This window comes from Phodopus roborovskii, unplaced genomic scaffold (genome assembly GCF_943737965.1).
Source record: "Phodopus roborovskii unplaced genomic scaffold, PHOROB, whole genome shotgun sequence".
Classification (NCBI taxonomy): Eukaryota; Metazoa; Chordata; class Mammalia; order Rodentia; family Cricetidae; genus Phodopus; species Phodopus roborovskii.
The window spans coordinates 1419986-1432772 of record NW_026125665.1 but is presented as its reverse complement, the minus strand read 5'-3'; the positions used below and the strand labels follow the sequence as shown (position 1 = coordinate 1432772).

At 49.9% G+C, this 12787-nt stretch overlaps 1 protein-coding gene across 1 annotated transcript; it reads right to left on the bottom strand.

The window, feature by feature from the left end:
• Window positions 1-7451: 7451 nt before the first annotated feature.
• Ccdc194 (coiled-coil domain containing 194) lies at window positions 7452-10589 on the bottom strand. The gene is made up of 4 exons (XM_051178226.1): window positions 10263-10589; window positions 9177-9273; window positions 8096-8228; window positions 7452-7599 (listed from the first exon to the last, which is right to left on the bottom strand). The coding sequence occupies exons 1-4, from the start codon at window positions 10587-10589 to the stop codon at window positions 7452-7454; spliced, it is 705 nt and encodes a 234-aa protein (XP_051034183.1).
• Between the last annotated feature and the right edge of the window lie 2198 nt (window positions 10590-12787).

Genomic DNA, 12787 nt, shown 5'->3' with positions numbered 1-12787 from the left:
GAGAGCAGGATCTTGGAGTGGGGGAAGGGGAGAGAGGCCTCTGGGAACTCTAGCAAGGGCTGCCCCAATGTGTGCCTCAGTTTCCCCCTCCATGACAAAAGTTTGCTTATGTTTCTGTCCTGCTGTGATTTCAGGGTCCCAGGTGACAGTGAGCCTTGCTGGTAGGTGGGGTTCCATGGGAGGTTCTTGGGTCTGTGTGGGACAACCTCCAGGCAAAGATGGGAGACTTCAGGGTCACAGGGTGCCCCGTCTCCCAAAAGTGCTGGGAAAATTTTCTGGACTCCTTTACCTGCTGGCCCTGCCTCACAGGCAATCCTGACCTGTTGGGACAAGGAACAAGGAGCTGGCTAGATGGCAGCTGTGGGACCTAGCTGGGAGAAGGTCTCCTGGGCCAAGGAGCCTGGGAAGAGATGAGATGGAGAAGGAGCTGAGCAGGAGGGTGTGGGGTTGGGAAGGAGGAAGTTCCCAGGAGCAGACAGGAAACCCTGTGTGACCTTTGGCCTTTGCAGCCACCCGGTGATTCCTGATTCTAGACCCTTCCTGGCCAGCCAATGGGTGGGGGCGGCAGGACTGGGGACTGAAGCTGGGGCCCAACCAGTGGTGGCTCCAGGTTGGCCAGGCAGGTGGGGAGGCCACAGTTGGCCTCAAGTTGGGGTTTGGCATGCCACCTGGCCAGCACATGACCCCGGAAAAGTAACTTCCTACCCTGAAATTCCATTTTATCCTGTTTACAGAGGACAACTTTTTGCTCCCTTTAAGAGGGGATCTCATGTAGCCTACCTGGACTGACCTCCAAGTGGCTGTGTAGCTAAGGATGGCCTGAAACTCGTGACCCTCGTGTCTCCACCTCCCAGGTGCTGGGATGACAGGTGTGCCCACCATCCCTGATCTATGGGTGTGGGACCCAGGCCTCTCCCATGCTGAGCACTCAGACCCACACAGCCCTTGTTTTTTTCATCCCCCTCCCCCAAGACAGGGTTTCTCTGAGTAGCTTTGTTTGTCAAACTCACAGAATCCATCTGCCTCTGCCACCTGGGTACTGGGACTAAAGGCGTGCCCCCTCTCTCCCCCATGCCCACACTCCACCTTTTCTTTTCAGCCATCATGGTTGTTGCTGTTGTCTGTAATGTGTCCTGGGCACTGCAGTAGGCATGTCAGTTCTCTGCTTCCACCTTTTGTGGGTTCCTGGTACAGAGCACGGGTCTTCATAGCAAGAGCTTTAATCCACAGAGCCATCTTCTCAGCACCCAACATAGCTAACTTCCAAAGCTTTCTACAGAGCCAGACACACATTCAGTCTTAATAAATGGAACTTGCCTCATCAGTTCAGATGACCTGTGTTCGATTCCCAGCACCTACACAATAACCATCTGTAACTCCTTTCCTAACGGATCTGATGACCACTTCTTGTCTCTGAGTATACCATGCACATAAGTGTACACAGTCATACATGTAGTCAAAACACCCAGACACATGAAATAAAATAATATTTTTAGTATAAGTAAGCCACAGTACTTCTGGACATGCTGAAGTGCAACTCTCACCCATATGGTTTATGACTGTCATATGATGCCAGGCTGAGAGGCAGTGGGGGCAGGGGCATTGTCCCTGGACCCAGAGGACAGGAACAATGATGGGTGGAATGTGAGGAACCAGGGTGTCATGGAGGGAGGGGCTCTATCAGGAAGCAGCAACAGGGCCCATTCTGGAAGAGCTGACCTGCTTTATAATGTATGGAGGTGTTGTATGTTTGTACTTAGAAACATGAAGTCAGTTAAGGGGACATGGAGATGGCTCAGTGGGAAAAGGTGCTTGCTATCAAGCCTGACAGTCAGAACTCATGAGGTAGAAGGGGAGACTAGAACCCCACAGGTGACCTTTGTGATCCAAATGGGTGCTGTGGAGTGTGTGAGTGTCCATCATACACAAGTAAATACATAAAATGCTCGGTGGTGATGCATGCCTTTAACTCTAGCACTTGGGAGGCAGAGGCAGCTAGATCTCTGAGTTCCAGGCCAGAGTGAGTTTCAGGACAGGCAAGGCCACACAAAGAAAACTCTGTCTCAAAAAACAAACAGCAACAACACCAACAAAAATGGAGTTGTAGGCTGGAGAGATGACTCAGTGGTTAAGAGCACTGGCTGTTCTTGCAGAGGACCTGGGTTCCATTCCCAGAACCCACATGGTGGCTCAAAACCTTTTGTGACTCCAGTTTCAAGGGATAGAAAGCCCTCTTCTGGTTTTTATGGGCACAGAACACATGTGATACATATGAGCAGGCAAAACATCCATCCACATAAAATAATAAAGTCAGGTAAGGAAAATAAAGGCAATTGTAAATTCTCAAAAAAACATAAAACAAAAAACAAACAAACAGAAAAAAAAAACCCTTGATTTGAGGGTGACCATGTGTTGACATGCTGGGCAATTGTTACATTTTAACCATACATGCTACATTTCTATCAAGATCAAAATGATATTTTCTTTCCACATTGGTAATCCAATCTCATGGTTTTGATTCCTTTTTTGAAGCAAAGTTTCATGTATGTAACCCAGGCTGCCAGGGTGTATGTGTGTGTGTGTGTGTGTGTGTGTGTGTGTGTGTGTGTGTGTGTGTGTATTCTTTTGTATATGAAGTGCTCTCAGAGGCCAGAAGGGCACATTGGATTCTCTGGTTCTGGAGTTACAGGAGATTGTGAGCTCCCTCATAGGGGCTGGGGACTGAACCCTGGGTCCTCTATGACAGCAGCCTGTTCTCTTAATTGCTGAGACACCTCACCAGGGCCCTCCTTGTTAGTTGGTTTATTGGTTTTTCCAGACAGGGTTTTCCTGTGTAATTCTGGCTGTCCTGGAACTCATTCTGTAGAACAGACTGGCCTCAAACTCAGAGATCCACCTGCCTCTGCCTCCCAAGTGCTGGTATTAAAGGTGTGTACCACCACTGCCTGGCCAGGTTTATTTTTTAGGTAGAAAAAAATAAAAAAAATCTTCCTTGTTTTTTGCTTAGTGCTATGACTTTAAGATTTTTTTTCCTTTCTTGTCAGTTTCAAAACTTTTAAAATTACATTTACTTATTTAGTCTCAGTCTCTCTCTCTCTCTCTCTCTCTCTCTCTCTCTCTCATGTATCACAAATGCATACATGGAGGTCAGAGGGCAATCTTCAGGAGTCAGTTCTCTGCTTCTACCATGTGGGTCCAAGGTGAGGCCTGAACTCAGGTCGTTGGGCTCAGAGGCAATGCCTTCCAGAGAATCATCCCTGCCACTAGAATGGAAGCCTGGACTCAATGCCTGCTTGGAGTCTCAGAGGTCCAAGGAGCCTTTTGCCCTTCTGTTTGGGTTCCCAGCACTGTAAGGGTCATGGTTCTTGACAACACCTCCTTTTTTAATGCCAGAGAGAGTAATCCCCAATCCATCTGTCCAGTCAAATGCTCCATCTCTCATCTCACTGGGCATAGCTGCCACCAGTGTCTTTAAAAGTTATTTTCCTGGCCACATGTGCCACGCTGTATAAAATCTCTAAAAATAGATGGTCTGAAGCCCCTCTGCTTGCATCCCTGACCAGGTTGTCCTTTAGAGGGAGAGAGAGAGGAAGGAAGGGAGGGAGAGAGGGAGGAAGGCTGAGAGGCTGCCCTTCCAGATCAACCTCATTCTCTGATGGGACTGCTCTGTGATTTTCCTGAGAACAATCTGTCATGGTCACAGGAAACTTTGCCCATGTTGTGTCCTCGTCCTGTCCTCTCAGATGCCCCTGCTCACAAGGCTCAGGCTCCTTAGGGATGCTCCCCACCCCCCCTTCTCTCTAAATGGAAAACAATCAATTTGGGCTGAGTTGTTTGTTTAGGTGGGAACATTTTGGAGGAAGTCCGCACTTGCCACCAGCTAAACAGCTCAGCCTTCTCGGAGACAGGAGGTTTAACAAACGTCATGTCTTGGTTAAAAAACAATTTTCACTGTTTGGGTTTTGTTTTATTGTTTTGAGACAGAATGCTACTATGTGCTCTAGGTAGTTTGAGGCTACTTGAAGGCTGGCCTTGAACTCACAGCAATCCTCCTGTCTCAGTTTTCAGAATGTTGGGTGACAGAAGTATGCCACTAGGAAGTTTGTAAAGGAAGAAATGGCTTTTTAAATTTTATTTATTTATTTTAAGACAGCTTTGGCTAGCCTGCAACTCTTTCTGTAGACCAGGCTGGCCTCTGATTTACAGAGATCCTCCTGCTTTTGTATCCTAAGCGCTGAGATTGAAGTTGTGTGCCCCCAAGCCTGGTGGAAGGGATGGTTTTCCTGCCAGTGGTATGCACTCCGTCTCAGTTTTCCATGAATATCTTCTGTTTTTAGGAGGAAGTAAGGCAGAACTGAGTTGAACTTAGGGCAGCTCTTTAGGACTCTGAGTCCCTTGGGGATGGGACTCTGGGGTGAGACTCTTAGGGGAAGCCTACCATCACCACCACCCTGGGGCTGCTGTTGCTGTCCCCACCCCTACCCAACTCCTGTATTCACAGGAGGGGCCTCAGGGTGGGTGTAGAACAGACAGCAGGGACAGTTTTCCAGAGGCATGAGCTGGGGACAGAAGTAGACACACAGCTAAGAGACAGTGAGAGAGACGACCAGAGGCTTCAGAGGTGTTGCCCATCACGCCTGAGGAACTCACTAGATTCCCCCACAACCGGCTCCAGCAAGTTGTCCTCTGGCCTCCGAGCACCATCTCATCTGTACACACACAAAATAAGAAAGAAATATAATAGTGGAGTGATTGCTGTCTGCACCCTGGGCTCTGCCAGGGGTTCCAGCCACAGCACTGTAAACAAACAAAAATACTTCAGGTGCTACAGCTAGCTGGTATAGCTTGTCCAGTGTGTGTGAAGCTCTGGTTTTTTGTCCCCCGAACCTGACTGTCATCCCAACGCAGGGGACATGGAGGCAGGAGGATCAGGTTTGGGTGGTCTTCAGCTACATAGCATATTGGAGGCCAGCCTGGGCTACATGAGGTCCTATCTCAAAACAATCAGAGGTAGAAAAAGTAGGCTTGGAGCTGCCTGTGGGGCGGGGAGGTGGGGGGAGGCAGGTCACATGATTACTCCCTCACTTCAAGTCACACTAATGTCTGTGGCTCCTTGCATCCCACACAGCCTCCCAAGGCTTCCTGTTGCCCTCCTTTCTGGTAGTGTCTTGTGTCTCCCCCTCCCCCTCCCCCCACCCCGAAGTCTCACTGTAAACCTGATAATCCTCCTGCCTTAGTCTCCGGAATGTTGAGATTACAGATGGGAGCAAAGGCTTGGAATGATAAGATGATATTTATTTGTTTGTGGCAGTCTCAGGCTAGTCTCAAACTTCCTATGTTGGCAAGGCTGACCCTGAACTCTTCCACCCTGCCCAGTGCCTGCCCTACCATAAAAGGCATTTCCCACATCTCAGGGCTGGGAAACTGTCTTAGACCCACCTGCATGATGCAGCGACCCCTAATGGCAAGAAGAGGCAACTAGAAACCCCTCTGATCTGAATTCCAATTTACCATCTCTTTTTTCTTTCTTTTTGTTTTTCTTTTCTCTCTCCTTTTTAAAGATACTGTCTCTAGGGCTCCATACCCAACTCCACCATTAAACTACATGCCAGTCTCTGCCAGCATCACAGTTCTCTCTCTCTCTCTCTCCTAGACACAGGGTTTCTCTGGGTAGCTCTGGCTGTCCTGGAACTAGCTCTGTAGACCAGGCTGGCCTCAAACTCATGCATATCAGCCTACCTCTGCCTCCCAATTAAAGGTATGGACCACCCACTCCTGCATCACAAATTCTAAAGACACATTTACTTTATGTAGCTATATGTGGTTATAAGCAATGGACAACAGAGGCCAGAAGATGTCATACTCCCTGGGGTTGGAATCAGAGGCAGCTGTGAGCTGCTGGATGTGGGTGCTGGGGACTGAATTTGGTTTCTCCACATGAGCAGCCAGTGTTCTTAACCACAGCACCGTCTTCACAAAGCAGAACTAAGAATTAGCTTCATCAGATAGATGACAGACAGACAGACAGATAGACAGAGAACCTGGACCTCAGCATCCTTATTCCCAGTGCAGATGATGATCTCTCTCCAATACTGTGTATGCATTGTGTTTGTAGCATGTATAAAAGAAAGTTGTTTGTTTTTGCCAGGCCTGGTGGTCTAAGCCTTTAATCCTAGCACTCTGGAGTTAGAGGCAGGCAGATCTCTGTGAGTTCTAGGCCAGCCTGGCCTAAAGAGTGAGTTCCAGGACAGCCAGGGCTATATAGAGAAATCCTGTCTCAAATAGATAAATGAATAAGTAATAAATGTTTTAACTTTTTATTTATTTTGTATATTCTCTTTGCCTGCATGTATGTGCACCTATGCATACAGTACTCAAGTAGGTCCTAGCAGTGTGCTGGATCCCCCAGGACTGAGTTCTAGGGGGTTTGTGAGATGACATGTGGGTGCTGAGAAGGCAACCCAGGGCCTTTGCAAGGGCAAATGCATACTCTGATCTGCTGAGCTCCAGCCCTAAATAAAGCATCAGGGTTCGTGTATCTGAGATCGAAGTGTGGACAGGACAGCACCCTGCTACGCTGGGGCAGCCTCTGGCCCTGGGGAACAAAGCAAACAAACAAAGAACAAATTATGGCATCTGGATGGGAAATATTAAGAAAGTCACGTTAAATATAGATCTAGCCAGGCATGGTGAAACAAGTCCCTAGAGAAGAGTCAGGGCTGTGTGTTCAAGGCCGACCTGAGCTACATAGGAAGATGTCTCGGAAAAACTGTGTTAAATATTAATTTTAAGATTCACAAACAACATGAAATTAAGCACATGTGACATTGTTGAGTAGGAAGAGGGAACAGGCCTTTAATCTCAGCCTTGGGTGAATGGGTCAGGAGGTCCAGGGCAGGCTAGGCTATATAGCTAGTGTGAGGTCAGCCTGGGCTACACGAGACCCAGTTGAAAGGGAAAGGGAAAAAGTAGGGAGGAAAGGGGAGCAGGGCAGAGAGAATCAGGAAGGGAGGAAGAGAGGAACTATCGATCTTTCAATGATTCTTCCCTCCGTGTGACCGGACAGCTCCCCTTCACTCTTCCTGAGCTGTCATTTCTTGTCCCATGGGCATCTCCTCCAGAACACGGTCACTTTCTAGGCTGCAGGCATCCTCACCGAGGCCCTGGTCCTCATGGCTTCTTAGAATTCTGGAGTGTGCCTCGGTTCTCTGTTGAAATCCCACTTGAGTCCCGTGTGCTCCTGCAGGGTGAGCCTCTTGACTATGTGGGATGAAGGTCGCGGCATGGTTACCAGGGGCCTGATCAAATGAGCCTCACTGTGTGCACTTAGAGAGGACTGAGTCTTTCCGAGTACTGCCGTTTAGACAGTTGTGGGTAGAAAGCTGAGCGGGGGACACTATGTGGGCCACGCCTCTCACCCACACTGCCAGTCCTGGCCTGAGGTTCCCATCTTACTGGGGGTCACGAGGTGGCCTCCGGCAACTCTTAGTGGGTCCAGACCTCGGGCGGGAGTGGATGCTGGGCTTGGACCTGGATCCTGAGCGGGGGCGGGGGCGCGATACTCTCTGCAGGTTGCCGAGCTCGGCTTCCAGGGCGTAACTGCAGAAGGAGGAGGACTATGAGTGCCTGACACCGTGTCCGTGTGGAGAGCTCTGCCTTCAGGGCTTCCTTCCCTGCAGGGTCCCCATTCCCTTCTACACGCTGACACATTAGACACCCCTCCCCTGGGACTCGGGTCCCTCCCCTGTAAGATCCTCCCCAAACCCCTGACTCTTCTCACTACCTACTCCTTTTTCCTGCAACCTTGTGTTTTCTCCGTGCTACTCCCTGGAGCGCCACATTGATTCCCCAAGCGGTGCCTTCAACCTTAGGACCCCTACCCCCAGACCACCTATCCCCATCACCACCCCGAGCTACCTTCCAACTTCATCTCCAAGTCCGGCCTACCTGGCTACTCCTCCCTCCCCACCTACAGAGATCCAGACGTACCTAAGCCACGCCCCTAGATACAAATTGACCTAAAGAACTACAGTCTACATAATCATTAGCCAGCGACCCTGTCCGTCTGGCACCTAAGGCCAGCCCTTTAACTCACATGCGCTCCTTCAGCGCCGCCTCGCGGCCAACGCAAGCTTCTCCGTCTGCCTCTGCTGCGCCTACGCGCTGTAGAGTGGCTTCCAGCAGTTGCTTGGACTCAATGGCTGCTGTCTCCCAGCGAGCCAAGGCTTCTACAGGGGACAGGGGGACTTGAATCTGCATGCCGCGTGCATGCTTGAATTAAAATGCGCATAACTGACCTGGGCAATGGTGGCACACAAACGTAATCCCAGCACTCGGGAGACAGAGGCAGGTGGATCTGTGAGTTCGAGGTCAGCCTGGGCTACAAAGCGAGTTTCAGGACAGCTACAGTTAGTACACAGAGAAACCCTATCTCAAAAAAAAAAAAAAAAAAAAAAAAAAAAAAAAAAAATGTGCACGACTTTCTACAAAATTCTACAAAACAAAAATAAATAAATAAACCGAGACTAGAGACAGACTTCTAACTCCCAATTCCTGCCTCCCGAGGGCTGGGATAACAAGCGTCCACCATCACACCTGGTTCATGCAACCTTTCAGGTTTTTTTGTTTTGGTTTAGTTTTGGGGGACAGGGTTTCTCTGTGTACCTTTGCAGATCAGGCTGATGCCATCACTGCCCCAAACTTTTTGGGTTTTTGTTATTTTGTTTTTTCTTTTTTGTTTGTTTATTTTGTTTCTTTTAAGACTAGGTCTTACTGTGTAGCCCGGGTTGACCTCTAAATTCATTCACAGAGATACTTCTGTGTCAGTCTTCTGGGTCCTGGGGTGACAGGTGTGTACCACCAGGCCTGGTCTGTGCATGCTGACGATAGAGCCCAGTGCTCCAGGCATGCTAGGCAAGCTCTCTACCTTGCCACAGTCACAGCCTGGTCTCATTATTTTTTAATCTCTTGCAAGCCTTTTTCTGTTTTCTTGCCCTCTCAGGTTGAATTAAAGTTCTTCTAACATCTTTTTTAGATGATTTGCACAGCAATCCCAGACCCATGCACTGTGTATTTCTAAGGACCTGCTAAGCCCCCCTCCAGTCCCTCTCCTCCAGCCCCCTCCTCCAGCCCCCTCCTCCAGTCCACCTCCTCCAGCCTTCCCTCCCCAAGCCCACCTGTCAGTTCTCCATTCTCCAGCCCCATCTGTGTGCCTTGAGCTTTGGCCTCATCCATCTCAATCTTCAGGGTCTTCAGCTGGGTCTGAAGCCAGCTCTGCAGACAGCAATGGGGGAGGATAAAGGGACAAAGAGGGAGCTAGGTAAACCCCACCTAACTCTGTACCATCTGGGACTTGCCACCAGCTCAGGAAGATTTGATGAATGACAGTGTCCGGTTTCTGAGGCTCACATTGGTCCCTCCTGCATGCAGAGTCAGAGCTCACACGTGGGGACAGGCAGTTTTGACCTCCCCTGCCTCAGGCCCTTCATCTGGGAACGCAGAGAGCTTGCCGGAGCCATTCTGAATATTCTGTATTGGATAGAGCCCCAACCTAGCAGTAGTTAAGTCTTGTTTTTCCCAGTACAGTTCAGAGTTCATCAAAATTAGATGTAGAAACTGTGCTGGCTCAGACACAGAAAGGCTCACAGCCATTGTTTAATAAATGCAAATTGCTAGGTTTGGGGTGTTTCCTTTTGTGATAGAACTTCCTGAAGCCCTGGCTGCCCTCTACCTCTCCACTCTTTGATGAAGAGTTTGAATTCCTCATCTCCCTGTCTCTGCCCTCCCTTGTGCTACGATGACAGGTGTGTGACATTGTACTGTCAGTGACTGTTTTGAGCACTCCATTTTGTAAGGCTATGGGGTCAAGAGGGTTAAGAAAGTGGCTGAGGGGGTGGCCCCTAGAAAAGGGAGGTACCACCCCAAGAGGCCAACTTTAGTCTCCTAATTACAGGTGACATAAGTGTTCCTCTCTCAAAATAGAACGGCTGGAACTGGAATGGAGGTGAGGCGGTACAGAGGGTCAACAAAGGGTCTCTCAAAGATCCGGGATCCCAGCTTTTACCTTGTGTTCAATAGTGGGGACGAATGACATCATGGATCAGAAGTTAGGTTCCAAGAGGAATGGTATTTTAGGAGATAGGAGAGACTGTGGTGATCCTGCACTTCCTCTCCATCCTTTGGAGAGTTGGGGGACACTGAGGCCCTGGAGATGGGCAAGCAGGATCTCTTTGCAGAATGTTCTGGATTTCCCCTGCCCCTACCTGGCGGTCCTTGCAGGCCTTGAACACCACCTCCAGCTCCCTCCTATCGCCCTCAGCACGCTGCAGCCGCGTAGCCAGGCTCTCCTGGAGCCTCTCAGCTTCTGCCAGCTGCCTCCGCAGTTCTTCGACTTCAGGTGTCGAGTCTGGGGTCCACACCGTGGCGTTAATCTGCTCGGGCTCAGGGCAGAGTACGCCCTGGGCAGTCGAGGCCGCCAGGTTCCAGGCCACCAGCGCCCCTCCGGCCGCCGCTGCTGCCAGGAACACCGCAGCCCCGCACAGGGCCAGCAGCCGCCACGCACGACCCGGCTCCGGGCCCGGCTCTGCCATCACGCTGTGGCTCTGACCCCAGAAGGCCCACCAGCACTTAATTGGCACTCTGGGATTCCAGAGACACCTACGGTTCCGCCCCGCCTGGCAGTGACTTCACAAGCCCTGGGGAAGAGCGCACAGGAATCCCTCTAGGGCCGCTCAGCTCTGAGCACTCTAGGAAATGACTGGGGGGCGCTAAAACCAGACCCTTCTGAGCCTCAGTTTTCCCTCAATTCAGCAACTGGTGAGAGTCAGAAGCGCACAGGGGGAAACTCAATAGATCAAACATGGTTCGGAATTCCAGAGTGGCAGGTGAGTCCATTCTGCAGGTGGGGAAACTGAGGCCAGAAGGTAGGAGGGTAGACACGGGAGGGGGGTTCCCCAAGGTCTCCACGCTGGCTGCATTTGGACGGGTGTGGACAATCTTTCCATGAGAATAGGATTCAAGGTTCTTATAAAAAGTTTTTAAATTTTTTATTACATTTTATTTATTTTGTGTGTGCACGGGAGGAAGGTAAGTTCTGTCCAGGTCACAGGACAGTTTGTCTCTCCAACATGCAGGTCTAGGGTACCTAAAGTCGCCAGACACCCAGATTCCTGCCTGAAGTTTACCGTGGTCTCTTTCCCGGGTGCCCCATACCATTCCAACTGGGCCGCTAACAAGCAAAGTCTCACATTTTGTTTCACCCTCTACCCTGTGGTCACACAGGCCGGGCATACAGTAGGTGCACACTAAGTATGAGCTGAGAACAACTGGTGTACCCCTCATTCAGTTCAGATTTTTGCAGTAGCACCACACATCTGTCAGGCCAGAGCAGGCTGGGGGCGGGGAGGGGGGGACTTAGGGGCTAGCCTGTGCTACATGACACCTGGGGCTGAAGCTTTTACCCTGATTAGAATATAAATTTACAATAAATGAACTCAAATGTGGTGGCACTTGCCTCACCCTAGCACAAGGAGGCAGAGGCAGGCGGATCACTATGAGTTTGAGAACTGCCTGGTCTAGAAACAAAACAAAACAAAAAACAAAAAACAAAAAAAAACAAAACAAACAAAAAAAAAAAGATTAAGCTGGGAGATTCTGCCCCAGTTTGGCTCAATCGCTTCTTCTCAGACAGCCCTCAGCTCCTTCAGCCAGATGGGTTAGGAAGGTCAGGACAAGACTGAATCCCCAGGAAGTGTGGAACATTTGATGGGAAGGACAGGCAACAATGGCAGTTTCAAGGTGACAATCCACAACCCGCCTGCACAGGACCATTGAGGAAGGCCGCCAGTCTACATAGGTGTGACTGCCTCTACTCTGCGGCCTCCTGGGAAGCCAGGGCTTCAGGGTTCAGGGTCCAGTCAGTGGTAGACTGAGTGTCTGGTGCGGTATTTCCCAGTAGATGGAACAATTCTATTTACATTACAACTACAAAGATGAGATCAAACAGAGGGGGGTAAGATAAATAGGGAGAGAAGAAAGGGGTAGGATGGAAAAAAGGAAGAAATGAAATGAAAAATAGGTCAGGCCCAGAGAGGCTGTGCTACAAGCCAGAAACACTAGAACACAACTCCCTTCCCACCCTCAGTCCTCCAACCACTAAGTGGAGGCACAACTTCGAGGGCCAGATGCACAGTAAAAGGGAAAACATGGTAGGGTTTGTCCTCCTGTGTAGACTGGTGAGCAGCCTTATCAGCCACCTCAGCTCGGAGGAGCTGGGGGAAAAAGCCATACTGGGATTTTGCAGGAACCCAAGAGGACAGAGGTCACAGGTCATGGATAAAAGTATTGCTCAATGCCCAGAAGGGCTCACTGCCTGGTCAGCTGGGGTTTCCATGAAAGCCAGTAATTCCCCACATCAGTGAGTGTGTGTGTGTGTGTGTGAGAGTGTGTGTGAATGAGTGTGTGTGAGTGTGTGTGTGTGAGTGTGTGAGTATATGAATGAGTGTGTGAGAGTGTGTGTGAGTGTGAGTGTGTGTGAGTGTGTGAGTATATGAATGAGTGTGTGAGAGTGTGTGTGAGTGTGAGTGTGTGTGAGTGAGAGTGTGTGAGTATGAATGTGTGTGAGTGTGAGTGTGTGTGAGTGTGTGTGAATGTGTGTAGTGAGTGTGTGTGTGTGAGAGTGTGAGTGAGTGTGAGTGTGTGTGAGTGAGTGTGTGTGAATGTGTGTGGTGAGTGTGTGAGAGTGTGTGAGTATGAATGTGTGTGAGTGTGAGTGTGTGTGAGTGAGTGT

Bases quoted from the DNA above. Each gene is read 5' to 3' on its own strand.
- Ccdc194 (XM_051178226.1), bottom strand. From the start codon at position 10,589: ATGGCAGAGCCGGGCCCGGAGCCGGGTCGTGCGTGGCGGCTGCTGGCC. The intron at 9,274-10,262 runs GTAGGGGCAGGG...TGCTGTCTGCAG, and splicing joins AGGCCTGCAAGGACCGCCAG to AGCTGGCTTCAGACCCAGCT. The intron at 7,600-8,095 runs GTGAGTTAAAGG...CTCCTTCTGCAG, and splicing joins GCGGCGCTGAAGGAGCGCAT to TTACGCCCTGGAAGCCGAGC.